The following is a 25,036-nucleotide window of genomic DNA, read 5'->3' on the forward strand; positions in this document are numbered from 1 at the left end:
TGGGCCACAAGATGGGCTGCAACGGCGTCGACAACGGGTACTCGTCCGTCCGTCCATCCTCCACCGCCTGATATGACTCGTGAATTCATGGCATCTCTTTTGGTTATTGTGTGGACAGGAAAATTCTCTTTGACAACGTCCGCATTCCCCGCACCAACATGCTCGACGCGCTCTCCCAAGTCAGCGGCGACGGAACATTCACGAGCCACGTGTCCAGCAAACGCGGCCGTTTCTAGGCCGTCGCAGGTTGGCCTTCGAAACACAAATATATCGTCATATGCTCATGATGCTTATGTTGGTTGTGCAGATCAATTGCTCAGTGGCCGCGTGTGCATTGCCTCCATGTTGATGGGCGGCACCAAGTTGTCGCTGGCGATTGCGATGCGGTACTACTCCTTCGTCGCCTATTCATTCTCCTAATGCCAAGGGTGTGATGCCTAGATATGCGGCGAGTCGCGCGACGGTCGGTCCCAAGGGCAAGTCGGACACAGCCATCCTGCACTATGGCCTGCAAAAGCAGGCACTGCTGCCACTCGTGGCCCGCGCACGGCCTGAACGTGGTGAAAGACAAGTACAAGGTATGGAACAAGTCGACGGATCCGCTGGACCGCCTCGAGCTCGTCGTGCACTGTTCGGCAATCAAGCCGGCGGTGTCATGGAACGCGGAAAACGTCGTGAGTGTCTGCCGCGAGCGATGCGGAGGCCAGGGGTACCTGTCGGCGAATCGGTTTGGAGAAATTTTGGGGTTTTCCCACGCGGCGGTGACGGCGGAAGGAGATAAATCGAAAACCTCTTAACGTTGATAAGTTTTGCCTCCATAATTTCTCACGAGGTCAATATTGTAAGAGGTTTTGTTTTGTCCAATACAATTCGAGAAACCATGTTATTGGATAAAAAGTTTTGGCGGATCATTGGTCAGTTGGCGGATCACTGGTCGGTCACGTTAGTAGATGACTTGCACCATAATACTCACAGTGGCAACAACGATACCGGTAACACTCTGTTATTATTACACTTGATGTTATTAATAGGAAGAGTCATGCAGCCTCTGTCTGTACTACTTGCCAACCAGCTAATACTTTTCATTGGTCAAAACGTTGTGTTTTTACCAATAATATCAATGGATTCATCAAGAAGTTACGACGACTAATCACAGGACCGTGTTGCTTACACGTCAAAAGCTTGCCGTGCGAGATATGTTTAAACATATTAGCCCACGTCAAACCAAGTGATGTCAATGACAGTTGAATAAGACGCATTTAACCGATTAAGACGTACAACGCTTAACTCGGTTATCCGTACATCGCAAGTATTATCCGGGCGCATAGGTATTCCACCTGTTCGCACATTGTAATCTCGGCCGAAATGAACATGAAATCGCCCAACATGGTGAAGTCGCCCGGCGCCGCCCTGCCGCGCATCAATCGACCTGGGAAGATATCTCTGTCCGAAGATTCGGCCGGGTTCCACTGGTGGCCGCTTCCCATCGCCCTCACGATGGTGTTTGCCATCTTCTACATGGGGAACGTTCTGTACGACAGTGGCTGGCTGGACCAACTCACTGGGGGTCTCGTCTCCACGCAGTTCAATGAAGAGAACATCCTCACAGGAGGATGTGCTGCCATCAACCACGCAATCACGTGGCGCGAACTCAGCCGCAAGGCTCGGCGTTGCGCGCGCGGGAGTTACTACGATCCCCTCCACAACACCTGCGCCGGTTGCATCCCGTTCATCGCTGACGACAAGTTTATGGCCGTATCTTGGGACACCAAGACCAACTGCTCCAAGGCACGCGACCCCATGTCCGTTGTACTCTAACCTGCATCCGTGTAGCTCGTCGAAGAAGCCGAAACCCGATTTGTGAGCCACGTGTACTGGTCGTTCGCCACCGTGAACGCCGCCACTGGCGCCGTCGTTGCCCCCGTCGACGAGCAGGACAACACCCCCCTCGCCAAATGTATGCTGCAGCTCCGCACGTATGTCGTCTTCTCTCATCCTCGATGCATGTAACCACGGACATCCACGTAGCCGGTGCATCCGCCAAATCGGCGTCATTGGGGACATCTCCGCCCAGGACAGCACGTTTGCGGCCTTGGACGACGCCAACCTGCCCACGTTTGTGTCGACAGCCACAGACTGGGTCAAAACGTACGGGGTGTTGCCACGTCATACACTTGACGTTTGACTAGGTTGAAGCTGGATGGCCTCAATATTGCCGACCCCACCGGCAACACCGCGGCGGGCGTGTGGACCCGCGGCCCGTTCATGCTCAAGGCCATGAAAGCTCTCCGGGAAGGCCTCGACGACGCCGCGTTACCGGAGGAACCGCGGCTTACGCTGTCGTGGGACGAATATGCCGCTGCATTTGACACGGGGGTATGTATATGTATTCATTTCGCCCAAATCTGAACTTGAGTGAGTCACGTCGCCAAATAGCTTTCGAATTGATCCTATTTAATTATCTTGTACACACTATACTATTCAAAAATTATATAGACAAAGATTAGTATATATATGTGGTTTTGCCCAATAATGCGGTCAAACGTTTGGATTGGCAGAAATTCGACATGACGTGATTTGATTGGCTTAGGCGGTTCTTTAATCGATTCACCTAAGACATTCGATTGATTCTGCTGAGGGCTCCAGTTTCAAATCGATTTGACTATATGATGATTTTTATCTTGGTGTGTGTAGTTTTGCGCGAAATCCAGTGGTATTGTTGTGAATTATTCGCGTATTGATATTGTCGAATCAAAATATCGAATTACTTGGTGGAAACTTTTGATTGGTTGAATATATATACTACGACGTGTCTCGTTTCTGCAAGAGCCAATCAAAAAATCCACTCAAAAATGGATTAGCCAATCACAGCGTCGATTCGTGATGAGTCGACGGGGTCTGGACATTTGTACCGAATATTCGAAATCGTATTGTTTCGATTGCCGTTTTACCCATCACCTATTGGATGGATTTGTAATTCATATCCTGATCGAGTGTGACACATATAGAGTTTTGTATGAAAACATTGACCAGTGTCACATAAAGTCGAAGCATATAATACACGAATTCTATGTTGAACGGTTGAAGCGAAAAGTAGTATTTGATTGGCCAATACAGGATTATTATATCGAAGCATATGTATTGGTGTTGGTCGATCGAATATTGTCTTCTTTTTTACCCAAAAAATTTGGACGTTTGAAGCGCCAAATCTATTGATTCTTTGAATCATTTTGTAACTCTATTGATCGATTTTTTGAATCATTTTGTATGTCAAAACATACCATGTGGTGCTTGGTATCACACTAATTCAAAGTCACACACTAATTCGATGTTGGTGATGGTTGTTTCCTGCAATCTGATTGGCTCAATTCTTGTGCCGATGATTCTGCTGTCCATTTATTTGGTTGTATCGATGATTCTTCATTCTCCATGTCGTTCCTGTTTCGAATATAACCACAACACATATATATATATTGTGCTTTCGAGTGAAATGTCATTGTGTTGTGGCGTGGTTTCTCGTTGGAATTTAAATCGATTTGATTGGCTACTTCAGATGAGCTCAAACTTATTAGCCAATCCAAACCTTCTCAATGAAATTCAACAACCAATCAGATCGATTGTGGATCGGTTTGGTCGGCGCAACGATTCGATTGCACCCCGAAATTTATATCAAATCGACAATATATATATATTTTTTTTTCTGCGACAGAGTGAGCATGACCACATTGTGGGATCTGTAGAAAAACAACACCACAGGCGGGTGCGGCGCCAAGAACCCGACCGTGCGGTGCTTTCCCACCGGCCTCGACACTATCGTGGACACGATTCAGCTGCAAATGCATCGCCGACCCGAGGTATATTTATATGTATTTTGGTTGGTCATATAACGCTGTCGCAGACCCTCCCCGTGGCCAACATCACTGCGACCAACTGGACAGCCATCATCCCCCGTCTCAACGAGAAGATCATGTACACATTTCGCAACAATGTTGGCCTCACGCCCAAAGATCTCACGGCCATCGCGTTCGACGGCACTTTTAAAGCCAAAGGCGCGGCGCTGTATTCGGCTACGGAGGATGTGGCCACGAATAAGGCTGCAACTTTGCGGGACATGGGCGCCAAGGGTGCATATGGCGTCTTAATGCCTACGCAGTTGGTCGACATGCCCATCTTGCCATATTAATTGTTGTGGGGAAAGAACCAGGAGACTGTATTATTTACAGTAGTACTATTGTCTTCAAATCGATTAAGAGAATATGGATTAAAAAACAGCCAATCAAATCACGTCTTGTCTAATTTCTGCAAATACAACGCATGAGGCAAAACCATGTATTATAGTCTTATCTTTGTATAGTTTGTACAAGCTTAAATAAGATTAAATGGATTCGAATGCTATATTTGGCGAAATCAAATGTCCACATTTGGATGAAATGTACCAGTTGATAGATATTGTGCATTTCACCCACCTTTGTGGACGTGGACCGAGTCGTTTTTGCCAATTAGCATTCGAAAAATCCATTTGAACCAGTTGAAGTTCGTACAAATAACTAATACTAACTACTATGCAGTACTATACAAAGACAAGGAGTATATATATAATATACTTCAAGTGTAAATGTGGTTTTGCCTAATGTGAAGGGACTGGGCCGAATCAAACGTTTGAATTGGCAGAAATTTACCACAACGTGATTTGATTGGCTTAGGCGGTTCTTGAATCCAAATCTCGGCCATCCGATTGGGTGAAGCCTTTCGATTCGGCTGAGGGCTCCAGTTTCGAATCGATTTGACAATACTAATATCGATAATGTATGGAAGGTACTAGTAATAATTAATCATACCTGGACAATACTACGTACTCTGGAGTACTGTAGTACTATAAATACTGTACCTCGGTCCGGAAATATTTGCATGTTTCAAGGATATATGAAAAGGTGAAACAAAATTGAATTTTATCGTACAAACGTAGTACTCGGAGTATACATACAGTCAATATATCACTTACTTTGAAGTAGATCAAGTCTAAATTTTGAACTCTGATTGGTCTATTTAGTTCGAAATTGTACTGTTTATGACAAATCAAACCAACGGATTTGAACGATTTGTATCTGATTGGCCATAATACCATGAGACATTTTTTGTTTTATACCCCTGGAACATTTAAAATGCATTTTAAAATACTCAAGATTCTTATCCGGACTCGATGCCTCCATCACACTTTTGATCGTCTTGGCAATATGTCCATGTTGCTGCAGCATCGCGTGAAGAAGCTCCTGTCCAACTCGTCCGAGCTCACGCAGGCCAAGGCATTGCTGGACTCGCTCCCGGACCTCCTTCCCAAGGACGCTGCGTCCCTGTCGTCGATGGAGCTACGAGCCTCCCTCAAATCCAGCCTTGACGTGGCCAGTCTGGACGCGGCGGACGCGGTGTTGCGGGAGACGGAGGGTCTGTTGTCCTCCATGGACGCGTTGAAGAAACAAGCAGACATCATGGACCGCAAGTGTCGTCACGTGATGGCATTCCTCGACTCCACCGAGCGCACTTCCACGCAGTTCGTGGCCCAGGCCGCCGCCCTTCGGTACATGCCGCCTGTCCTTTCTCAAACCCTCCTTCCTTGTTTACTTTTTGCACAATCTAGAGCCGAGCAAGACGCGATTCAACTGGAGCTCGATTCGACCAAGGACTTTCTGCAAAAGCACCAAGTGTCGCTCGACGATCTCCAACTTCTCGAACAGGCGGCGCCGTTGACCGAGTCCCACGGCACCGCCATGACGTCGTACTTTCAGCTCCTCCATCGCTTGCAAACGATTCGGTCCAACTGCGAGCATCTAGTGGCAACCAACCCCGCCGCGAGCAGCTTGGAGTACCTCGAGGACATCTGCAAGGCCCAGGCACTAGCGTTTGAGAAGCTCTACGCGTGGGCGAGTGTCCTGTGCAATGCCGCGGACGCTCCAGATGATCACCTGTCGGACCTGCAGGATGACTCGACTGATGACGTGGCGCGACTCCTGCCTCAGGCCCTTCGGTTTCTGCGAGGCCACGCTGCGTATTACACGTACGACCTGTGAATTCTCTTGTGGGTGGTCAAATGTGATTGGTCTGATTGTATATATATATATATATATATATCCACAAATTATTAAAAATAAAGGAAAGTTTCGATCTGATTTTTATTTATTTATAATTTAGATATTTTAGATATTTTTAGATATTGCAGCTTACGCGTTAGTTGCTTCTATATATATATATATATATATATATATTGAATCTTCGACGTGGGGGTGTATAAACTTTACATACGATGGCGTTGTGGCAGGAATGAACGACACATTCGTATATTTTGCCCCTGGAATGATGATAAAAAAACAAATGGGATTGATCGAGATTGGAGAAAGATTCACCAATATCAAACTATATTTCTATTCTATACTATCGAGATGAACAAATATATACGTATTTTTGATATTAAATATCAAAATATTCCCTATCGAGAGGAACAAATTTCAATATATTTTTTTTCTAGACTAAAGATATATCGAGATGAAAGATCAAACTATTTGTTTCTATATTTTATACTCTACGTCATTAACGAGTCACTATGTTGATTGTCGGCAAACTCTTCCTCTATTCCAAATGACTACTTCCAGCGCTAGCTTGTATGCCTTCTGATGATTGGCTCATGATACAAATTGCTTTGATTTCATTGGTCGTCTGAAAAACATGTGAGAATGCCAAAAATAAAAAAAAAATTAACCCTTAGGCCATTTGCACTATACCTACTGTACTATCAAAAAACAGTTGTTAACGCACCTACACTAGTAATCATTTTTATATTAAACTTGTCCGATCGGATCAAATTGGAGTTTACAAAGGGACAAAAACTAGTTAAATGATTAATATATTTTTTGCGTGGCCCGACTATATGCGATACATCATCACCATATCTCAGATTGGCGGTGTATTCAATAGATATTGTGTGGACGCCCTTGCCCAGACCCGCCGGACGGGCACATTGCGCAAGTTTGTGCATGCGCTGACTGTGGGCATCCCCCGCCCCATCGAAATCCACGCCCACGATCCGGTTCGGTACGCGGCCGAGATGCTCGCGTGGGTGCATCAGACGCTTGTTGGGGACACGGAATTCTTTGCTGTACGTTATATATATATATATTGTCCTTTTACCCAAAATTTGGCTGAAGTTTTGGGCTAATTCGCCAAATATCTATCGGTCGATTCTGTTTTGGACTGACTTTTGTAAATGTCCGACTAATATGGGTGTTGCATTGGTCGAAGAGTGGATCATTTGATTGGCTACTTGATTAGTATTCTGGGTTTTGATTGGTCGATCATCGATTGTCTGCCGATTTGGTCATTCTGCTCATTTGATGGATATGCACCCAAACACTCCATATTCGAATCGACTAGACAATATTATTATATATATATATATATATTGTGTGTTGTCATGTTTATGAAATATATCTTGGGGTGATGTATGTGTAGAGAATGTTCGTGGGTCTCGTATTGTATGAAATTTTATTATTGTATAGTATTTTATTATTGTAATATATATTGTGTGTTCTGGTGATTATAAAATATGTTTTTGTGATGAGTAGAGACTCTTGGACAGCGATCACGTCCGCGATGCCCTCAGCAGTGCGAGCGCTGGGCTCAGTCGACCCCTTCAGGTACTAGTATTAGACGATTGTTCGGGCGACCGTATACGATATATATATATTCTCGTTGGAAAATATTCGAAATTGTGAAATATAAAAATATATGTCGAGTAGGTGCGGCTGCACCAAGTGATTCAAGGCCCAACCACGAATCTAGTCCAAGTGTACTCTGTGGTGCATGTCCTTGCGTACTATGATTCGGTTCTGTCGGCGCTGCTTTCTGTCCAATCAGAGCTTGCCACGTGTATACGCGAGTAGGTCAACTCCTTTTTTGATGTATGCAGTTCAATATATCCGATATTGTATTATATAAGGATATTAGTGTGTTTGTTTTACCCAATGTTGTCCTTTGAATGATATCGTTCACAATTGCATCATATAAAGCTCATATTAAGAGGTAACGTTATTCGTTTGAGCCAATCATAAGGCTGTCTTCATTCTTTTTAACCAATCACACTGCTTGGATCGATTTGGTATCGATTTCAACCATATCCCCTATTCATTATTTGGTCAATTTGGGTGAACAGCACAATAAATGTCGGATATAATATCATGTATGTATCTATATATTTTTAAATTGGACCACACTTTATCCATTTACACACGTTTGTACTAGATACTTTTCTTATTCATATTTATCCATGTATGGATTATATTCGACCATGTCTGTCCAGAATGATGATTATTTCCTATCGTTTTATATGTTGCCCGATTTATTGTATGAATTTCCAGACCCCGTCGAATCGAATCTCGCTGCCGAATATCGAATCACGAATCGACGCTATGATTGGCTAATCCAATTTTGAGTGGATTATTTGATTGGCTCTTACAGAAAGGACAATTGTATATTCAACCAATCAGAACTCCAGCGTGATTCAATAGTGATTCGACAAACCACGCGAATTTTGCAAGTTTATAGTGAATTCACAATATTTATTATTTATTTATTCCGAGATAGAACCCACAGCTTGGCGGAAGCTCAGTTTGCCACGTTGTGGCAAGTGCAGTTGGATCAATACCGTGCAGCTTGGACGGACAATATGGACTTTGGTTTGGGCGTGGCCCATCCAACGTTGGAGTTGACGCACAAGCTGGTACGAATAATACACAATATATATATATATATATATATATATATAGGGCCACTTGATCGACAGCTACGTGAATGCTCTATTACCCCACGGCATCGACGCCGCGGAATTGGCCAAGGTGCTCGACCCGTTGGTGCAGACCGTGCTATTGCCGTTGGATGCTTCGGCGGCTACGATCGAGCGAAATGTGTTTGCAATCAACCAATTGGCGTGTGTCCATGTAAGTTGGGACATAGATATATCTACTTATTTAATATTTGATTGAATTCATTTGATTGGGTAGTGTATTTGATTGAATTGATTCGATTGCATGACATATTTGAATTTATTTGATTGGATGAAATATGTTATTTGATTGCATTTGATTGGCTGACTCGCTTTCACTTTGCTTGGATTGGTCAGACCACTCTGGGCCGCCTGGAAGCGACAAAGGTATGGCACGACAAGGTGCATGCGGCCCTAATATTGGTGGTGGAGTCGGTGGCGAAAGCTCAGGTATCAACACCGTTGCCAATATATATATAATATTCATATATATATATATATATTCGGATCTATTGAATTCGATACACCAGATAAGCTGACGATGGAGTTAACGTGTTGTAGGCTGACGGACTCGTCCAACGAAGTGGCATGTCGTCGGTGTGGTTGGCTTCACAGCAGCATGCTGACGATGTCGCAGCACCAAACGATCATACCGAGTCGTTTCAGGTAAATATATATATATATATATATATATTGTCCTTTTACTCTAATTTTGGACTTGTGCAAATCCATCGATTTTCTTTGTCCTGACTTTTGTATGTAAAATTCGTCCACTGTCACACTAATTGAAGTCACACACTATTTCGATGTTGAATTGGTTGAAGAGTGGATTTGATTGGGTAGTTGATTCATGTTCTGGGTTTTGATTGGTCGATACTGTATATCGATTGTCTGCCGATGTGGGTGTTACTCATTCGATTGAACACCCCACTCCAATTTCGAATCGACTTGACAATATATACATACATACAATGGACGCCAGTGTCCCCTTGTCCTGCATCTAAGTGCAACCAACTGTACATTATTTGTATGTAGGCTGGGTTGGAACCCGACGTCGTCCGCGTGAGTGTGCACCGCTTCTGCACCCACGTCATGGCGCTGCATGTGCCTGTGCTGGATCGCATCGGCGCGCCCGAGTGGCGCCGCGCGGCCGCGTCCCGCACGGCCGACTTGCTCTACGGGGCATATGATGCTGTTTATGCGTTTGTGACCAATCATCGGCCTCCGTACCCCCCGAGTACACTAGTGCACACTCCGCAAGAAATCCGCACGATTTTGGACATTTAGACATGTGATATTGTTGTGTTTTTTCTAAACTGGACCGACATGAAGAAAATGAATCGACACAACACCAAATGTACAAGAGCCGGCAGAAGAATGGAGCCAATCCGATTGCAGGAAACCACCTTCATGAACGTCGAATTAGTGTGGGACTTCAATTAGTGTGATTACAAACGCCACATGGCCACCACTTTTGACATTCAATCAGGACAACGAATCATCGATCGATTTTGGAGAATCAGTCCAAATTATTTGGGGATTTCACAACAAGAAACAATTAATCAAGATCGATTAATCCTACTAAAAAATAGCGTTTATAATGTCCTCTGGGTGTATACAGTAGTTAGTATTGACGTTGACTAACAGTAAAACAAGGGCAGGATTTCGATAAGATCACTCCAAACTCGGTCGAGTCGACAGCTTGGACTTGTATCTCGTCTCTGATTCTGATGGGACTGCTGCTGCCACGTCACAGATGTACCCAGTACATGTCTCATCTTGGGCTTATGCGTGGTAATTGTGCAATTGAATGAAGTACGTACGTTCACGATCTTGTTGGACTTTCTGCTGTAGGACTATATCTCAATTCGTACGACTTACTACATAACGTTAGTAAAACAATACTCTACGATGAGGGTATTTATTTAGCAGGTGGGGCGGCGGTCATCGTGCAGCGGAGGATGGTACCAACGTTGACGCCGCCGTAGTTGGGCCACACGCCCCCACGGTTGGGTGCCCCGGGTACGTGCCGGTGTCGTAGGTCCATACCACGGGGCTCGGTCGTGTTGAGCGAGGCCCGATCGGTGGAGACCATGAGGTACTGTACCATTTGGTCGTGCGTGGCGGCAGGGTTGACGCTCTTGACGATGGCCACCACGTCCGCCACATCCATGGGGGGACGCCATGGACATGCCGGCCATCTTGGCGGCGTACTGTGTGTTGGCGGCGATGTCCGCGGACCGGGTGAATATGCCGACACATCCGGCTTGAAATAGGCGGCGCCGTTGCCGGTCTGGAGCCCCTTGGACGAGAAGAACGCGAGGAGGTCGTCCTTATCTCCGTCGGTGGCTGACCCACGCCAATGTCGGTGCTGTCACCGCCGGGGGTTGCCCACGGTGCCGCACACAGGCCCGCTGTTGCCGATGAACAAGGCGGGGATGATGGCCGCCGCCTTCATCCTCCATCCACGGGCTGTAACCGGACGTGAAGCCCAGCTATTGTAGACCACTTGGTACAGTCGGGCTCAGTCCCGCCCGCCTTGGTGGGGCGACGCATGAACTGCGTGCACTCGGTCAGCTTGTCGCCCGAGACAGACCCCTTGGACAATTCCGTGCACGCAATTCACTGGGCACGAGGGGCCACAACGATGCCGTTATCCCCCGCCATGGTCCCGATCGTGTGCGAGTCGTGTTCCACGGCGTCGCTGTACCCTTGTAGGCGCAGAAGCTGCCACTGATGGCTTCGTGGGTGTACGTCGCCCTTGCCCCGAGTACTTTCAGAAGGACGGCCGCGCCCATCGCCTCCACGCCCTACTCGTAGCAGGTCGAAAAGCTACTGCTGGTGGTAGTCGCAGAGTTTTGGATTGTAGTTTAAATCAACAATGACTGACTGCCTGAATACTAGCGTATCACGTGATTGTTCGCTGCGCTTCGTTTAGCCACTGCTACTAGTACGTAGAATCAGTAGTAAGTCTGACCCACGAGGATAGAGATAAGGTCCGACGAGTGGCCGGTTGTACCAAAGTGGCATTTGATCTTGTGAGGTCCGAGTTCGATCGGTAGTGAAAACACCAACAGCGTCGCAACTCTTCCAAGTTGCATTCATTGCCAAGCGTTGTGGTAGTTAGGGTTTACAAAGTGGAATCTCATTGCTCGAAGTGACTTCCACGTGAAGGTACAAATGGGGAGTAAAGGTCCAGACTACTTTTTTTTGTCATTTGATCGACAAGAAGGCACTTAATTTACATTAAGTTTTAACCATGGGGCACAACGATCCGCGAACATCCCACAGGGGAAAGCAATGACAGCAGCGTCAAGGCGACGCTGGTGCGGAAATAACACCAAGTGTCCACAGCCCTGGCCCTCGAGTAGTTCCAACGCCCAGCTGCCACGCTGGAGACCAAGGCGAGACTGGGCCGACAAAGCTTTGGCGTTGCAGCCGTCACATCACCGTGGCGGACGAGGAAGAATTGGGTAGCCCTCGACCTGTCGAACCTTTGGGCCCATGCGTTGGTGGAAGAGGCGTCGAAGGGGACGTTGTAGAAACATCCGCTGTCCGCCGAGTCAATGGGATTAGATCGTATCGCCTACTACAACGTCTTCCAAATGTCCAGTATCGTCGCGGTTTTAATCGAAAACTTCGGTCATACTTATACGAAGCAGACTTCGGGTATTTTACCTCACACTGTCAATTCTTGAGAATGGTGCCACTTCATCGTTGCCATGCCAAATGATCGATGGGAAAGCTCTAACAGCAGGGCAGGGTCATCCTGATGCCGTTACTGCTTAAGGCCCCCTCCAAAGGCGGGTCGGATGGCGCTAACGTTATGTCACGAACCAAGGGCGAACTCATGGTACATACTACTACTACGTAGTACATATATACCAATTGTATTGCGAAGTAGTACTCCGGAGTACGATTAATAGTCCTAGTAGTACTGTAGTAGTAGTACAGTACTGTAGTTGGGAATTCTGGCGGTTTGACACTTGTACATACTACTAATACGGAGTACTACGTACTACCGGTAGCTGGTAGTAGTACATGGTACCAGAACCCCTGAACGGGTGAGTGGCGACATGTCGCGGTTGAAGTGCATTGTTGCGCCAACAACATTTTCCAACATATTGTTACATATGTGGACACGGCATCCTCTGCATGAGCAAGTGCAGATTTGTCATGTATAGAGTACCCCCTTGAACATGACTCGATATATGTTTTCCCTTGGCGTGGCTGCACGGTGGCGATGTCGAAGGCACTTCCATTTTGCGAGCCTCGATGCATCAACCATCCGTCACGTTTGGCTGGTCATGACGCTATTGGGTTCTCAGTTTGCTAAACGGCCATATGACAAAACGATCAAGGCAGGCTAGTTTGACACGATCCGTGGGCGACAAAAAAGCACGCCCGCCATGGCTCGTCCTGGACTTGCCACGTGACTCACAGGCGCTACGTAGACCCTGATTTGTCTTGTCAACGGGGCGATGCCAGGATTTGATTGGTTGCATCTCATTTAATCGATCACAAACGATCCAATCAAGTCAATGGTTGGTCGTCAAACTTGCAATCCACATTGAAAAGTGGGCGGCACCTGGGTATGTATACCTCACGGAGCAGCGGATGGATGAGAGATGTGGCCAATATTTTGAATCGACCAGGACACTGCGAATAAGACTGTCCGCTCGTCAAACGCCCCCCTTCAGCATAGGGCCTTTGGCTACAGACTGTTTACATGTATATCGACCTCGGTCATAACCAAGTTGGAAATGTAATGCTAAGCCCAGTAGTATAGCCCCGTTCTCGTCAGACTGCGTCAACACATTCAAGCTACACGATGTGTCTATCCCATCCGCAACTTCAACCACCGTTACATTTCCCGTGACATGCCCCGTAGTTTGGACACCATACAAATTCTGAAAATGATCCAGGATGTATATGCAGTAAGTATTCCCAACGATGATCCCATTCTTGAATTTCCAAGGCCTCTCTCACATACAAATCAACATGATCAACGACTACAAACCCATGACGAACCTCTCCATTGTCGTCAGCGACAACTCGAGCCCTCGGGAAATCTACCCGTGGTGGCGCATCCGTAGTCACTATGTCCGCGAATGTCTCGCGGAAGTCGCCGGCACGTTCATCATGATGGTGTTTATCAACGGAGTGGTGGCCCAAGTCGTGTTGGGCGAAGGCAAAAACGGAGACTACACGCACATCTCGATCGGGTGTGGGCTCGCGGTCATGCTGGGCATCCACGCCGCGGGGGGGGTCAGCGGGGCGCACTTGAATCCTGCGATTTCCATCGCATTGGCCGTGTACAATCGGTTTCCGTGGAAGAAGGTGCCAATGTACGCACTGAGTCAGTTCGTGGGGGCGTTCATTGCGGCACTGTTTGTGTTTATCGTGTACTATCCCGCTTTGAATGCTATGGACCCGGACCGCACTGTAAGCAAAACCGCCGGCATCTTCGCCACGTACCCCATGTCCTGGGAGCACCAAGGCAGCGCGTTCGTGTGTGAAATGCTGGCCACGGCGCTGCTGGTGTTTACCATCTTCAGCGTGGACGACCCGACCAATATGCCGACCAACCCGATCATGAAGCCCCTCACCGTGGGGCTGATTGTGGTAATGATTGGCATGAGTTTTGGCATGCCCACTGGATACGCCATGAACCCGGCCCGCGACTTGGGCCCCCGAACGTTCACTGCACTCGCCGGATGGGGCTCGGGGGTGTTTACGGCCGCAAACCATTACTTTTGGATCCCCATCGTCGCCCCCATCGTCGGCGCCATCTTGGGCGGCGGCGCGTACATCGTTGTGATTTCCAACCACCACGACGAAGACGACGACTTGCGCGCTAGCTTTGTGCCCGACCTGCACGCGTCTCTGCTCGCGTAAATGTATGTACTCGTCGTACTCTTTGTAAACTAATCAATTCTAGTATTTGAAATATACGTACGTTGCATCAAGTGGGGGGGGGGTTCAGGGCGTTTTGGGGGGCTGGGGTGAACTACTCCGTGGGTATGGTTGGGGTTGGCTTGTAATTGGAAATTGTCCATGTGCATTATTGAAGGATGTACTGTTCGCTGGAAAACAAATGGGAATGGAGGGGTTGCCAAACACCCTCCACCCAAAATGCAACCATTGTGGTATGTGACAGGTATACTGTGGGCATGCAAAAATACCTAGTACTATATATACGAGTCCAATATTGTACTACAGTAGTATTGTACAGTTTACACGTGCCCCAGCTAGCGGAGGCATGTGCCATAACCACTCCCTTGTGATGTTGGGCATTTTGGTTGGGAGGCATGCTCGATTCGACTAACCATACCTTCCTTCACCGTTGTAGTGCATGTTACGCTGGTTTGATGTCGCTGCATCTCTAAACGTGTTACCGCTTGGAGTTGGATGACAACATTGGGCTCTCTCAAAATTTGCAGCTTTTTTCACACGATATCGTCCAAGTTCCATCGTGTAGCTAACGCTAACTTTACAATGAGACATTGAGTGCTTATTGGGATGGTTGCGTGAATGTGATTCGTTACTCAGGTAACGCTGCAGATCTTTGAAAGGGATTCCAAGTGGCACACGGGTCGAGATGGGCAACTAGTAATGAGTTAAAGTAGTTGCGCAGACATGGATATGACGAACTCGTCAGTATGGGCTACTTCGAAGTATTATTTAGGCTTGAACATGCGGTGTATAGGTTGTTAAATTCAGAGCAACTAGCATTTCTCCTTTTGCTGTGAAACTCCCGCTTGAAACCGCCATGTAACGGCACTTCAACCGCTGATTTTCACGAGGTTGGATTGGTGGATAGGTTTGCATTATAGCCAATCAAACGATGCTATTTGTTCTACGGTATTTTAAGTCAGACATGGTTTCTTCTGGTGGATGTAGCGGCAATGGCACCACGAGAGTTGTGAACACTCAGTTGTGGACAGGATGAGCCGCAAGCAAGACGACGACCATGCGGAAGGATTCCATGGCGTGGATGTAGACACTCTTCGAGGCTTCCTCGCTATCGACAGCGACGCCCATGAGATCATCGAGGTAGAGTACTCCCCACCCGTGGATGTGGAGTCCGCGACGTCTGGATTGATCATCATCATGTAGGAGTTGCGATGGCAAAAGATCCGATGTCCATACACACCGCGACGGATACTTCTACGTGTACGATCTCCTTCTCTCGGACGGATCGGCGAAGACGACAGCGGCGGCGACAGCAGTGGCGAACGAGAGGCATCATAACACAATTGAGATGTCCGCATTGAATACAAATCCACCGAGTTGCAATGTGTTGAACTGGCAGAACCACGCCAACCCGCGATGCATGACGCTTTAAGCTACACCGTGGAATAGTATACCGTAATTACGCTGTGGGGGCGTAGGATACTCGACATTCATGGATATTTGCATTGAGCATTACACGGCATCACGTTGGCAGCACGTGTCTAGGGATGCAGGTCCTGGGTTCGTGGTGAGAGATCGAATAGATGATGCTGTCGCTCGCGTCGCTTAGTACGCCGTCTTGGTGGAGAAGTCGACCAACGCGGTTTGCTTCAAGTCGTCTTCGCGGTATGGCGACGTGTCGATGTTGATCGCCTTGACCGGCGACACTTCGACGTCGTCCGGGATGATGCCGTCCGGAAAGCACACTTCCAACGGCAACGGCGGGTTGCGCATGAACTTGGACCCGCCGGGCATGTGCACGACAACATACGGGTCAGGGTGCGTGTACTTTTCCAATTCAGCGGTCGCTTCACGGAGCAGTCGCTGGGCCGCGCCAATGTCGGTGTGCTTATGCTCGTTGAATTGGCCGCGAATCTTGGTCGCTTCTTCGTTCCAGAGGCGGCGGTCGATGATCCAGCTGTCCAAGAGCTTCAAGGAGCGCTTGTACAGACGCGTCACCTGCTGCTTGTGCGACAGCGTCGGCGCCACACTCCGCGCCGACAGCGCCGCCTGCAGGAACGCTTGGTTCAAGTTGCTCGTCATTCTCCTCCAGACAATGCGAAGTGAGGTGGGGTGGGAAATTAATTTATACAGGACCTCCAATACATATTATATCTGATTTCACACTACTATTAATATTAATAGTATAAATAGAAATAGTACTTATATTTCTATCCAGTACTGGTACTAGTACAGTATATGTAAAAGTGTAGTTTCTATCCAGTACTGGTACTAGTACAGTATATGTAAAAGTGTAGCTACACTGTATTTCTAGTAATACGAGTATGCATATATTTTCGACAACTACACCGCGTTCCACACTCAATGTACGTGTGATGTACACCTCCAAGGCACTCTATCACATGAATACGCACGTCCAGCCTTGATTTTATGCTCACAAGTACAGATACAGATATATATATATATATATATATATACAATATAGTAGCACGCATTCAAGCCGTGCAACTTGAAAAATGTAACGCCTAGACAACCAGATGTAACCAGAGTAACTGCCGCCCGCAGTGTGTCATGTTTGGCGGGCTGGCGAAATTGCGGGGGGACGCAGCTTCAGTCGCTAATGGATCTGGCGATGGCTACCACTTGATTGTTTTGTATGAGCATACGCTGCACATATTTCAATCCAGCCGACGGTGTCGTTGCTGCACCGTTTCCGCTAGCTCCATAAACATCCCGCAGCCGCCGCCTCCCAGTCCCTCCAGCACCCCTGCTAGCCGCGCCATGTATCGTCCTCGTCATGCTTCTTCCCAACTCCCTTCGCCCCACGAGTTGTCCTTCCAACCTTGGCAGCAATTGCCTCTGGAATCGCTGACACATGTGTGGCTGCCGTACCAGACCCACGGCCTGACGGTCGCTACCCGTCGCAACGATGTGATCTTGCAATGGGCTGACTTGGAGACTGGCTGGATGAGCTTTAGCCACAACCAATCCAGAGGAGAATTCCTAGACTACCTACACCGACAAGATTATACGCTCGCCATCGATCACTTGGACTTGGACGACGTGGCATCCCCACACAGCACCATCGTCGGTCGAAACTGGTCGTTGTACGTTCGTTGTTCACGTGTTATTCCTCTATAACCAACCCTCGAGAGAAAGCGAGTCCTAAACAGCATCTTTTTTGGTGTAGCTTAACCCCCAACTACTCGCTCAATCCACTCCCTCAAACAACGGCAGATACCCCCGTCCCCCCATCGCCCCCTGCTGCCGCTCCAAGCGACAATACAGGGTTGACCTACGAGGATCGGCATTCCAGCGCCTACGAAGCATCCCTCTTGACCTTGTACATGCACTTGCCTACTGCTAGTACTACTACTGGTAGTAGTAGTAGTAGTACCGTCTTGCCCCATCACGAGCATACCTTGGACATCCGAGGCCTCCAAGTGGCGCTAACGTACCAAGTCAAACATGGCTTAGCCTTGGCTTTGGAGGGAAATGTGATGGGCATGTCCTTGTTGAGTATGGTCGTGGAAGGCGCGATCTGTCTCGACTGGGGGGACCTCCACGCGCTGGGGCTTGTGGGCGTTGCGTTGGCCGAGTGCAGGGGCGGCCAGCGATTCACGGCAGCGATGGCCAACATTGAAACGTCGTTTCGGTACGACTATATATATATATATATATATGCTGCGTTTTATATATACAGTATGTATACATATATATATCATGTTGTGGGGGAAACCCAGTGTTCTTGATGTTTTGTAAGCGTAGATTGAGCTGGGAAAGTGGGCACGACGTGGGCTGCTTTGTGGCAAGTGTGGCCCAATATGACGTGCAGTGTGCACAGCTAGCTTGGGACGCCGCCTATGCCAGCCTCAAGAAAGCTCAACGTTTCGCCCCACCCAAGCACAAGCCCCTCATGCACTCCAAGCTTCAAGCTTTGCACGTAAACCATCATCGCTATAGTCGTCATATGGTTTTGTCATCAACACGATCACTAACAAAGCATTTAGGATCGAGTACAAGGCAAAGACAGTACCGCCGTCCCCACTGGCTGGCGACGGGTGCTTTCCCCCCGACGGAGTTCCAACGACTTGGTTATCTCAACATCATCCAAACCTCCAATATCAAACTTGACCAGTGTCGTGCTGGACGACTTGGCCGTTTCCGATTTGACCTATTACATGCCCAACCCCACGGTTCTCGTCAAAGGTTTGTAGTGTGTATGTATGTGCCCCATATATATTGTAGGCTTTCAGCCAAAAATATAAAGTTCTCAGCTGGTTCACCAAATCCAACTATCATCGATCAATTGTTTGGACGGAGATTCTATATGTAAAACGTCCCAGTGTCACACATTTACTGCAAGTCACCCACTACATATTTGAATGTCAGACTGGTTGAAGCGAGCGAGTTTGATTGGTCGCTTGATTCGTGTTCTGATTGGTCGATTATTATTGATTGTAGTGCTTGCTGGTTTTCCTCATATTTCAGTATAGTGACCCCCCACCGGCAATACCGCCTCTCGTACCACCGACACTGGACTGTGCATACATTGTTAAGCCACGTTATCTGCCGCCATGAGCGGCGCACTGTCCAGGACATGACAAGTCAACTGTTTTGCATCGTTGGGCTCGATATCGACCCATCTCAACAACACGACCAAGTGTTAGCGCTGCACCAGTCCATGGCGTCGGTCATGGACAGTTCGACACCTGTGAGGTTCAAAGCTATCCTGGCCGATCGGCCTGCCGTGGTGGCGGTACGTGTTTACTTTTGCTGCTGATTTCGTGGTTTGCAATGCAGTTGCTAGAGGGGCGTCTATATTATATACGTGTAGGTGGAGACGGGCGTGACAGTGGCGTGTACGTTGTGCCAGTGTCAAATCCCGATCGAACTCGTCGAAGTGCACTCACATACATGTTATTAACTGTCGACCACAGATGTGTAGTACATGGCCCATCTGCAAACCCCCAAAGATAATATCAATAGGAATACTAAATAGTACTACTAAAATACTACTTCGAAGTATCCATTGTTGTTCTAACGTTACGTAGTACTAACTTACCGTATTAATAGTACGTACTAGCTAGTACTACAGTACCTACTTCGAAGTAGTATGGACTAGTAATACATATACTTCCATAAGAATTCAGTATGCCGCCTTGAACATTTGCCAAACATTCTCAATACTACGTACTAGTAGTATACAATATATAGCTATTAGTACATAGTATTATTAATAGTACAACGATCCAACACAGCAGTTCCCTACTACTATTATTAATATTATTCGATGCAAGAACACATAGTGTTTTTTTTTGTGAGATTCGTGTATATATATATTTATATATATATGTTATTGAAATGTGAGGGGCACCACGGTCAAGTCTTTCAAATTCACGAGCACAATCATGCCGGTGTGGGCAAACGACGGCACGCAAATCACCCGAGTCACTTGACCGGCGTCGCCTACACATCCACGCTATAATATATATATATATATATATGTATATCCATCCCTCGAGTCAATCAACCCAAACACAATATTTAAAAAATAGAATAATATTGTCGATTTGATACAAATTTGGGGAGGGGGTGCAATCGAATCGCGTCAACCAAACCGATCCACAATCGATCTGATTGGTTGAATTTCATTGAGAAGGTTTTGATTGGTTAATAATTTTGAGCTCTTCTGAAGTAGCCAATCAAATCGATTTAAGATTCCAACGAGAAACCACACCCAACACGAAATTTCACTCGAAAGCACAATACAAAATGAGTTTCGGATAGATTTTTTGTATCCGTACCGTGGACGAGTGACGTGGCGAACGCTGATTGGTTGCCTGCAAACAGCACATGCGGTGTACTATCAAGCACGAACAAATCCTCGAGGGGCATGGGGTAGCAGGCCAAGATATCAGGCGCAGTGGGCGCCAAGTGTCGCCATTTTAAGACCATCTCGAGGCGCTGGAGCTCCGAGAGGCCGGTGCAGCACTGCCCGATCGAGTCGACATTCTGGCCCGACGACCCCATGAATTGGACGCTGTCCAGCTGGACTTGGGCGGGATTCGGCAGCATATGGCAGGCTGTGGTTTGCATTGATTGGCGCAATAAACACGAAGCTAATGGTTGCTGGGGCAGCGTAAAGTTACTAATAGTACCGACGTGTCAGTTTATAGGACTAGTAGGAGGAGTACTAGTAGTAGTACTAGTAGTAGGTAGAGGAGGTACCTCGGGTCGAACGCACCGGGCATGACGTCGACGGGCATCGACGAGGTTAATGTCGACAGAAGGGCGTCGATGTGTTCGAGCGGTTGGGCTAGGGCGGCCACGGAGGCTTTCTATATATCACGTGGAATCGTTATATATATATATATATACGTATATATATAATATTCCTATCCCTAGTGCACATATCTATGTTATACTTCGAAGTATATATATGTATATACATAGATATATGCACTAGGGATAGGAATATTATGGAAACACAACAATAGGAGCATTATGTTCCATACTATATGTGTGTGTATAACTATTAATAGTATATACAGTACATACATATCGTACGAAGCATGAATAGTATATATATATATGTACTAAACATAAATACATGTACTATATGTACTATAGGTAGAAGTGTACGAAGCATGCATAGTATATGTACTATATATATATATATATATAGTCCTCTATGTACTATAGGGCAAAATTTTTTTTGAGTCATGCTACCTTTTGATACTAAAACACCAACACGGAAATAATATCCAAGGAAAATCATCAATGAAAAAAAAATTGAATGGATATAAAATTAATAAAATATTATCCGTCATGGATGAAGAATAACATAAATATTATACACCACAGTACGAAATATATATTTAAATCTAAAACCATCGTGTACTTATTTCAGATCATTAAAGTATGATTCAATATACTACACACGTACGGGTAATGCATGGGTATTTTTGGCGGGCTTGGACACGGAATTGCCGGCGATGATGCATCGAACGATCGAAGACACGAAGCGCTTCTCGGTGGGAGAGCCGACGCGGCCCGCGAGGTAGTCGACGACGAGGGATGTCTTGGATGGATCGCATGTGTCGCTGCCCATTTCGAGACCCGACACCAGCGCGACGTAGGCATCGTCGGACCCTAACGACGGTGTCCATGAATGATGGGGTGTTGGTAGATCTGGGATAGACGTACGAGATGGAAGTGGGAGCTGCGGCGGCAAGGTGGGGGTGAACACACACATGACGTCGAACCCTTCGCCGTCGTCGCGCATTGCACCTTGGAGACCCACGACGACCCCCGTCACGAGTTCCTGCATGCGGAAGTTCCCGAACAGCGCCACGCGGCCGCTCTCATCTTCCAGCAACAGTTGATCGTCGTCCGACGCCAAGCACGTCGACTCTTCCTGCAGCACCAGCACTTCATCCGCCACGAACTCGTCCAGGATGTTGGGTTTCTTTGCAAGGACCTTGAAGATCGTGCCAATGATTACGCATTGATCGCCCGCGGCCAGGTCAATGATCTTGGGCAGGATTGGAACATGCGCCGACGACGGCGGGATGTTCGCGCGGACCTGGGGTTCCAGCGCCCGCAGACGACTCACGTACATGTGCGAGTACTGCTGGTCGTACGTCTTCTTCTTGAGGATGAAGCGGTGATGTTCATATTCACAGGACGCCGTCTTGCGCAGCAGTGGGAACGTCACGTCGTCCTTGCCCATGCTGTGCGGAACTTTGGCGGCAAAATGAGCTGCTTTGCTGCCGCCGATTGGTTTCACACTAATTAATATGCGTTGGTCGAATGAGCCAATCGCAAGGCGATATTTATCAACACTAAATCATGTGAATCTAAATAGTCTGATTCTATTTAGTGTATGCTGTAACTGCATTACGAGGAATTAAATAGTGTGGATTATTTGGATGGACCAATCGTAAGATCGCATTTCCACATCATGGTGCGTGTATGGACGTCGCCGCTGGTCCAAGGCCTGGCGTTAGCGCGTCGCCGCTACTACGCCCACGCACGATACCTCATTCCTCGTGTGCATGACGTGCATGTCCACCATCGCATCTTCAGCACTTCCAGCGACCACCGTCCGCCTCAGTTGCACTCCGAGCCAAATCCGTTTGCACTGGAGAAGCACACGTGGGCTGAAAAGCACGCGCCGAAGTGGATGGTGCCATACATTCAACTGTCGCGCATCAATCGACCTGCAGGTATCCATTCGATACTCTTTATATCACCACTGACTGCTCGTTATGGTGTTGTGCAGGCACGTACATGCTTCTATGGCCGTGCTTCTGGAGCACCGCGTTGGCCGCGCCGGTAGGAGCGTTGCCAGACCCGACGCTCCTCGCGCTCTTCGCCACGGGAAGCCTCATCATGCGCAGTGCCGGATGCACGATCAACGACATGTGGGATAAGGACTTTGACAAGCAAGTGGAGCGGACGAACCAGCGCCCGCTCGCGTCCGGCGCGCTCACGTACCGTCAAGCATGGACGTTTCTGGGGGTGCAATTGTCTGCGGGGTAGGCAAACCAACCACCTTCGATTTGGAAGGGGGTTTCACCTGACACATATGGTTTATAGCTTGGCAGTGTTATTGCAGTTGAACCCATATTCGATTGGCTTGGGCGCGACATCACTTGGGTTTGTTGTTGCGTATCCGTATATGAAGCGCATCACATATTGGCCGCAAGCGATGCTAGGCCTCACGTTCAACTACGGTACACCCACCATATACGATAAGTATATATCGATAAGCTTACCGCGATATCAACTGGTGTGTGGGTGCTCAAAACCACTGTATATATGTGTCGATACGGGGGCGTGGATTCGACATTCTGATTGCATTTATCGATTGCGATATGGTGTCTTGAACCTTGAATAAGATATATATCGATCGCGATATGGCGTTCGAGGTACTGCGTTGCGACCATACAGTGTGTACACTAAGTAGTACTTCAAGTACATACGTATATATATATATATTGTCTTTCTTTGACCCCAAATTGGGTTGACTTTTGGACTGGTTCTTTGCCAATATCTATCCATCGATTGTTTGTACTGACTTTTGTATGTAAAGATTGTCCAGTGTCACACTAATTTCAGTCACACACTAATTCAACGTTGAATTGGTCGAAGAGTGGATTTGATTGGCCACTTGATTATTGATCTGCGTTTTGATTGGTCGATCGATTGTCTGCCGATTTGGTTGGTGCTGCTCGTTCGATGAACTGTAAGAACCCCACTCCAATTTGAATCGACAAGATATCATCCCATCTCCATACGGTGTTGTGTTTTCTACATTCTATATCGATTGCGATATGGATTATGCAAACGATATATCGATCGCGATATGGTGCTTTTATGACCATACTTTTATATATCAATCCCGATATGACGTTTTGGACCATATCTTTTAACTCGGAACAAACTATAGGTGCGTTGGTGGGATGGGCAGCCGTGCACGGGAGCTGCGCGTGGTCGGTCGTGTTGCCACTTTACGCGGCGGGAGTTTCTTGGACGTTGGTGTACGACACACTGTATGCGCACCAAGTAAGGACTAGTAGTACTACTAGTACTCCTACTAAGCCTGCTTAACGTTAGGACAAGGTGGACGACAAGCGCGTGGGGATCAAGTCGACAGCTTTGTTGTTTGGGGATCATACCCAGCCCATCTTGAACGGATTTGCCGCCGCGGCCGTCGCAGGTCTAGCGTCGGCGGGGTACATGGCGGACCTAAGCGCTCCATTTTACATGGGTCTGGGTCTGTCGGGGCTGCAGCTGGCGTGGCAGGTCAACACGGCCAAGCTAGATGACCCTGTGAACCTGCAGCATCGATTTGGGTCCAACAAGTGGTTTGGTGCGATAGTGTTTGCGAGCATCGTCGCAGGCAAAGTGCTGTGATAGAGTTAACGTGACTTGTGGGTATTTTACGACATACGATTGTGTTGGACGACCTAACACTATATAGTTAATGACGAATGAGTATGTGACAGAGGAGGAAAGGCAACCAACCTGCGGTAGAGTTTGGGCTGGCTGGGTTATACCTACGCTTCTTGATATAGTAAGACATGACAAGAACCAAATGGACAGAAGAGAAGAATGTAAGCCAATCAGATTGCAGAAAACCACCGTCAATGCTTAAATAGTGTGTGGATTAAATTAGTGTGATACCAATCACATGGATCGATCGATTTGGCAAATCAGCCCAAATTCGTCCAAACAATTGATACTTACTGGATTATGAGTGGTTAATATTCAACTGCTCTAGCGAATCACACAACGCGTAGG

At 47.4% G+C, this 25,036-nt stretch overlaps 11 protein-coding genes across 14 annotated transcripts; 7 read left to right on the forward strand and 4 right to left on the reverse strand.

Moving 5' to 3' along the window:
* Positions 1–11: 11 nt before the first annotated feature.
* On the forward strand, positions 12–797 carry H257_11287 (hypothetical protein; the record flags this gene model as incomplete). Its single annotated transcript, XM_009838183.1, has 5 exons — positions 12–37; positions 119–228; positions 308–386; positions 442–535; positions 591–797. 5 exons carry the CDS (start codon positions 12–14, stop codon positions 795–797), a joined length of 516 nt encoding a protein of 171 aa, XP_009836485.1.
* Positions 798–1,359: 562 nt separating this feature from the next.
* Positions 1,360–4,302, forward strand: H257_11288 (hypothetical protein). Its single transcript, XM_009838184.1, has 6 exons — positions 1,360–1,788; positions 1,834–1,976; positions 2,029–2,148; positions 2,190–2,376; positions 3,741–3,854; positions 3,899–4,302. Exons 1-6 carry the CDS (start codon positions 1,366–1,368, stop codon positions 4,181–4,183), a joined length of 1,272 nt encoding a protein of 423 aa, XP_009836486.1. The 5' UTR covers positions 1,360–1,365; the 3' UTR covers positions 4,184–4,302.
* A 922-nt stretch (positions 4,303–5,224) lies between these two features.
* H257_11289 (hypothetical protein) lies at positions 5,225–10,240 on the forward strand. The gene is made up of 10 exons (XM_009838185.1): positions 5,225–5,575; positions 5,636–6,052; positions 6,967–7,147; positions 7,614–7,685; positions 7,788–7,927; positions 8,632–8,767; positions 8,814–8,984; positions 9,167–9,259; positions 9,371–9,475; positions 9,845–10,240. The coding sequence occupies exons 1-10, from the start codon at positions 5,235–5,237 to the stop codon at positions 10,094–10,096; spliced, it is 1,908 nt and encodes a 635-aa protein (XP_009836487.1). The 5' UTR covers positions 5,225–5,234; the 3' UTR covers positions 10,097–10,240.
* A 490-nt stretch (positions 10,241–10,730) lies between these two features.
* Positions 10,731–11,274, reverse strand: H257_11290 (hypothetical protein; the record flags this gene model as incomplete). Its single annotated transcript, XM_009838186.1, has 2 exons — positions 10,731–11,158; positions 11,217–11,274. 2 exons carry the CDS (start codon positions 11,272–11,274, stop codon positions 10,731–10,733), a joined length of 486 nt encoding a protein of 161 aa, XP_009836488.1.
* A 157-nt stretch (positions 11,275–11,431) lies between these two features.
* Positions 11,432–12,905, reverse strand: H257_11291 (hypothetical protein; the record flags this gene model as incomplete). Its single annotated transcript, XM_009838187.1, has 3 exons — positions 11,432–11,619; positions 12,092–12,395; positions 12,858–12,905. The coding sequence occupies 3 exons, from the start codon at positions 12,903–12,905 to the stop codon at positions 11,432–11,434; spliced, it is 540 nt and encodes a 179-aa protein (XP_009836489.1).
* Positions 12,906–13,787: 882 nt separating this feature from the next.
* Positions 13,788–14,750, forward strand: H257_11292 (hypothetical protein). Its single transcript, XM_009838188.1, has one exon. It carries the CDS (start codon positions 13,811–13,813, stop codon positions 14,705–14,707), a length of 897 nt encoding a protein of 298 aa, XP_009836490.1. The 5' UTR covers positions 13,788–13,810; the 3' UTR covers positions 14,708–14,750.
* A 925-nt stretch (positions 14,751–15,675) lies between these two features.
* On the forward strand, positions 15,676–16,109 carry H257_11293 (hypothetical protein). The gene is made up of 2 exons (XM_009838189.1): positions 15,676–15,865; positions 15,929–16,109. Exons 1-2 carry the CDS (start codon positions 15,758–15,760, stop codon positions 16,061–16,063), a joined length of 243 nt encoding a protein of 80 aa, XP_009836491.1. The 5' UTR covers positions 15,676–15,757; the 3' UTR covers positions 16,064–16,109.
* A 56-nt stretch (positions 16,110–16,165) lies between these two features.
* H257_11294 (hypothetical protein) lies at positions 16,166–16,834 on the reverse strand. The gene has a single exon (XM_009838190.1). The coding sequence runs from the start codon at positions 16,805–16,807 to the stop codon at positions 16,331–16,333; it is 477 nt and encodes a 158-aa protein (XP_009836492.1). The 5' UTR covers positions 16,808–16,834; the 3' UTR covers positions 16,166–16,330.
* A 452-nt stretch (positions 16,835–17,286) lies between these two features.
* H257_11295 lies at positions 17,287–19,751 on the forward strand. 2 transcript variants are annotated; one of them, XM_009838192.1, is made up of 6 exons: positions 17,287–17,832; positions 17,916–18,380; positions 18,494–18,668; positions 18,736–18,934; positions 19,222–19,484; positions 19,563–19,751. In XM_009838192.1, exons 1-6 carry the CDS (start codon positions 17,297–17,299, stop codon positions 19,650–19,652), a joined length of 1,728 nt encoding a protein of 575 aa, XP_009836494.1. In that variant the 5' UTR covers positions 17,287–17,296; the 3' UTR covers positions 19,653–19,751. The 2 variants fall into 2 exon arrangements, with proteins under 2 accessions (XP_009836494.1, XP_009836493.1); XM_009838191.1 differs by lacking the exon at positions 19,563–19,751 and having other exon boundaries at positions 19,222–19,542.
* A 291-nt stretch (positions 19,752–20,042) lies between these two features.
* On the reverse strand, positions 20,043–22,510 carry H257_11296 (hypothetical protein). Its single transcript, XM_009838193.1, has 5 exons — positions 21,935–22,510; positions 21,675–21,880; positions 20,957–21,066; positions 20,533–20,876; positions 20,043–20,194 (listed from the first exon to the last, which is right to left on the reverse strand). Exons 1-5 carry the CDS (start codon positions 22,458–22,460, stop codon positions 20,082–20,084), a joined length of 1,299 nt encoding a protein of 432 aa, XP_009836495.1. The 5' UTR covers positions 22,461–22,510; the 3' UTR covers positions 20,043–20,081.
* A 99-nt stretch (positions 22,511–22,609) lies between these two features.
* On the forward strand, positions 22,610–24,702 carry H257_11297 (4-hydroxybenzoate polyprenyl transferase). 3 transcript variants are annotated; one of them, XM_009838196.1, is made up of 5 exons: positions 22,610–22,956; positions 23,013–23,268; positions 23,330–23,466; positions 24,183–24,298; positions 24,350–24,702. In XM_009838196.1, exons 1-5 carry the CDS (start codon positions 22,692–22,694, stop codon positions 24,647–24,649), a joined length of 1,074 nt encoding a protein of 357 aa, XP_009836498.1. In that variant the 5' UTR covers positions 22,610–22,691; the 3' UTR covers positions 24,650–24,702. The 3 variants fall into 3 exon arrangements, with proteins under 3 accessions (XP_009836498.1, XP_009836497.1, XP_009836496.1); XM_009838195.1 differs by having other exon boundaries at positions 22,610–23,268; XM_009838194.1 differs by having other exon boundaries at positions 24,183–24,702.
* The last annotated feature ends 334 nt before the right edge of the window (positions 24,703–25,036 follow it).

This window comes from Aphanomyces astaci (assembly GCF_000520075.1).
Source record: "Aphanomyces astaci strain APO3 unplaced genomic scaffold supercont1.33, whole genome shotgun sequence".
In the NCBI taxonomy this organism is placed as follows: Eukaryota; Oomycota; class Saprolegniomycetes; order Saprolegniales; family Verrucalvaceae; genus Aphanomyces; species Aphanomyces astaci.

What these genes read in the sequence shown, in the direction of transcription:
- H257_11288 (XM_009838184.1), top strand. Translation starts at nt 1,366, where the DNA reads ATGAACATGAAATCGCCCAACATGGTGAAGTCGCCCGGCGCCGCCCTG. An exon ending in CCGCTGCATTTGACACGGGG is followed by an intron (nt 2,377 to 3,740) that starts GTATGTATATGT and finishes TGGGATCTGTAG; the next exon opens with AAAAACAACACCACAGGCGG. An exon ending in AAATGCATCGCCGACCCGAG is followed by an intron (nt 3,855 to 3,898) that starts GTATATTTATAT and finishes ACGCTGTCGCAG; the next exon opens with ACCCTCCCCGTGGCCAACAT.
- H257_11289 (XM_009838185.1), top strand. Translation starts at nt 5,235, where the DNA reads ATGTCCATGTTGCTGCAGCATCGCGTGAAGAAGCTCCTGTCCAACTCG. An exon ending in GGCCACGCTGCGTATTACAC is followed by an intron (nt 6,053 to 6,966) that starts GTACGACCTGTG and finishes TGTATTCAATAG; the next exon opens with ATATTGTGTGGACGCCCTTG. An exon ending in GGCTCAGTCGACCCCTTCAG is followed by an intron (nt 7,686 to 7,787) that starts GTACTAGTATTA and finishes TATGTCGAGTAG; the next exon opens with GTGCGGCTGCACCAAGTGAT.
- H257_11292 (XM_009838188.1), top strand. Translation starts at nt 13,811, where the DNA reads ATGATCAACGACTACAAACCCATGACGAACCTCTCCATTGTCGTCAGC.
- H257_11293 (XM_009838189.1), top strand. Translation starts at nt 15,758, where the DNA reads ATGAGCCGCAAGCAAGACGACGACCATGCGGAAGGATTCCATGGCGTG. An exon ending in ACGCCCATGAGATCATCGAG is followed by an intron (nt 15,866 to 15,928) that starts GTAGAGTACTCC and finishes ATCATCATGTAG; the next exon opens with GAGTTGCGATGGCAAAAGAT.
- H257_11294 (XM_009838190.1), bottom strand. Translation starts at nt 16,807, where the DNA reads ATGACGAGCAACTTGAACCAAGCGTTCCTGCAGGCGGCGCTGTCGGCG.
- H257_11295 (XM_009838192.1), top strand. Translation starts at nt 17,297, where the DNA reads ATGTTTGGCGGGCTGGCGAAATTGCGGGGGGACGCAGCTTCAGTCGCT. An exon ending in CCCCACGGTTCTCGTCAAAG is followed by an intron (nt 18,935 to 19,221) that starts GTTTGTAGTGTG and finishes ATTTCAGTATAG; the next exon opens with TGACCCCCCACCGGCAATAC. An exon ending in ATCGGCCTGCCGTGGTGGCG is followed by an intron (nt 19,485 to 19,562) that starts GTACGTGTTTAC and finishes ATATACGTGTAG; the next exon opens with GTGGAGACGGGCGTGACAGT.
- H257_11296 (XM_009838193.1), bottom strand. Translation starts at nt 22,460, where the DNA reads ATGGGCAAGGACGACGTGACGTTCCCACTGCTGCGCAAGACGGCGTCC. An exon ending in AAAATACCCATGCATTACCC is followed by an intron (nt 21,067 to 21,674) that starts GTACGTGTGTAG and finishes CGTGATATATAG; the next exon opens with AAAGCCTCCGTGGCCGCCCT. An exon ending in CGCCACGTCACTCGTCCACG is followed by an intron (nt 20,195 to 20,532) that starts GTACGGATACAA and finishes GTGGATGTGTAG; the next exon opens with GCGACGCCGGTCAAGTGACT.
- H257_11297 (XM_009838196.1), top strand. Translation starts at nt 22,692, where the DNA reads ATGGTGCGTGTATGGACGTCGCCGCTGGTCCAAGGCCTGGCGTTAGCG. An exon ending in AGGCCTCACGTTCAACTACG is followed by an intron (nt 23,467 to 24,182) that starts GTACACCCACCA and finishes AACAAACTATAG; the next exon opens with GTGCGTTGGTGGGATGGGCA. An exon ending in ACACACTGTATGCGCACCAA is followed by an intron (nt 24,299 to 24,349) that starts GTAAGGACTAGT and finishes GCTTAACGTTAG; the next exon opens with GACAAGGTGGACGACAAGCG.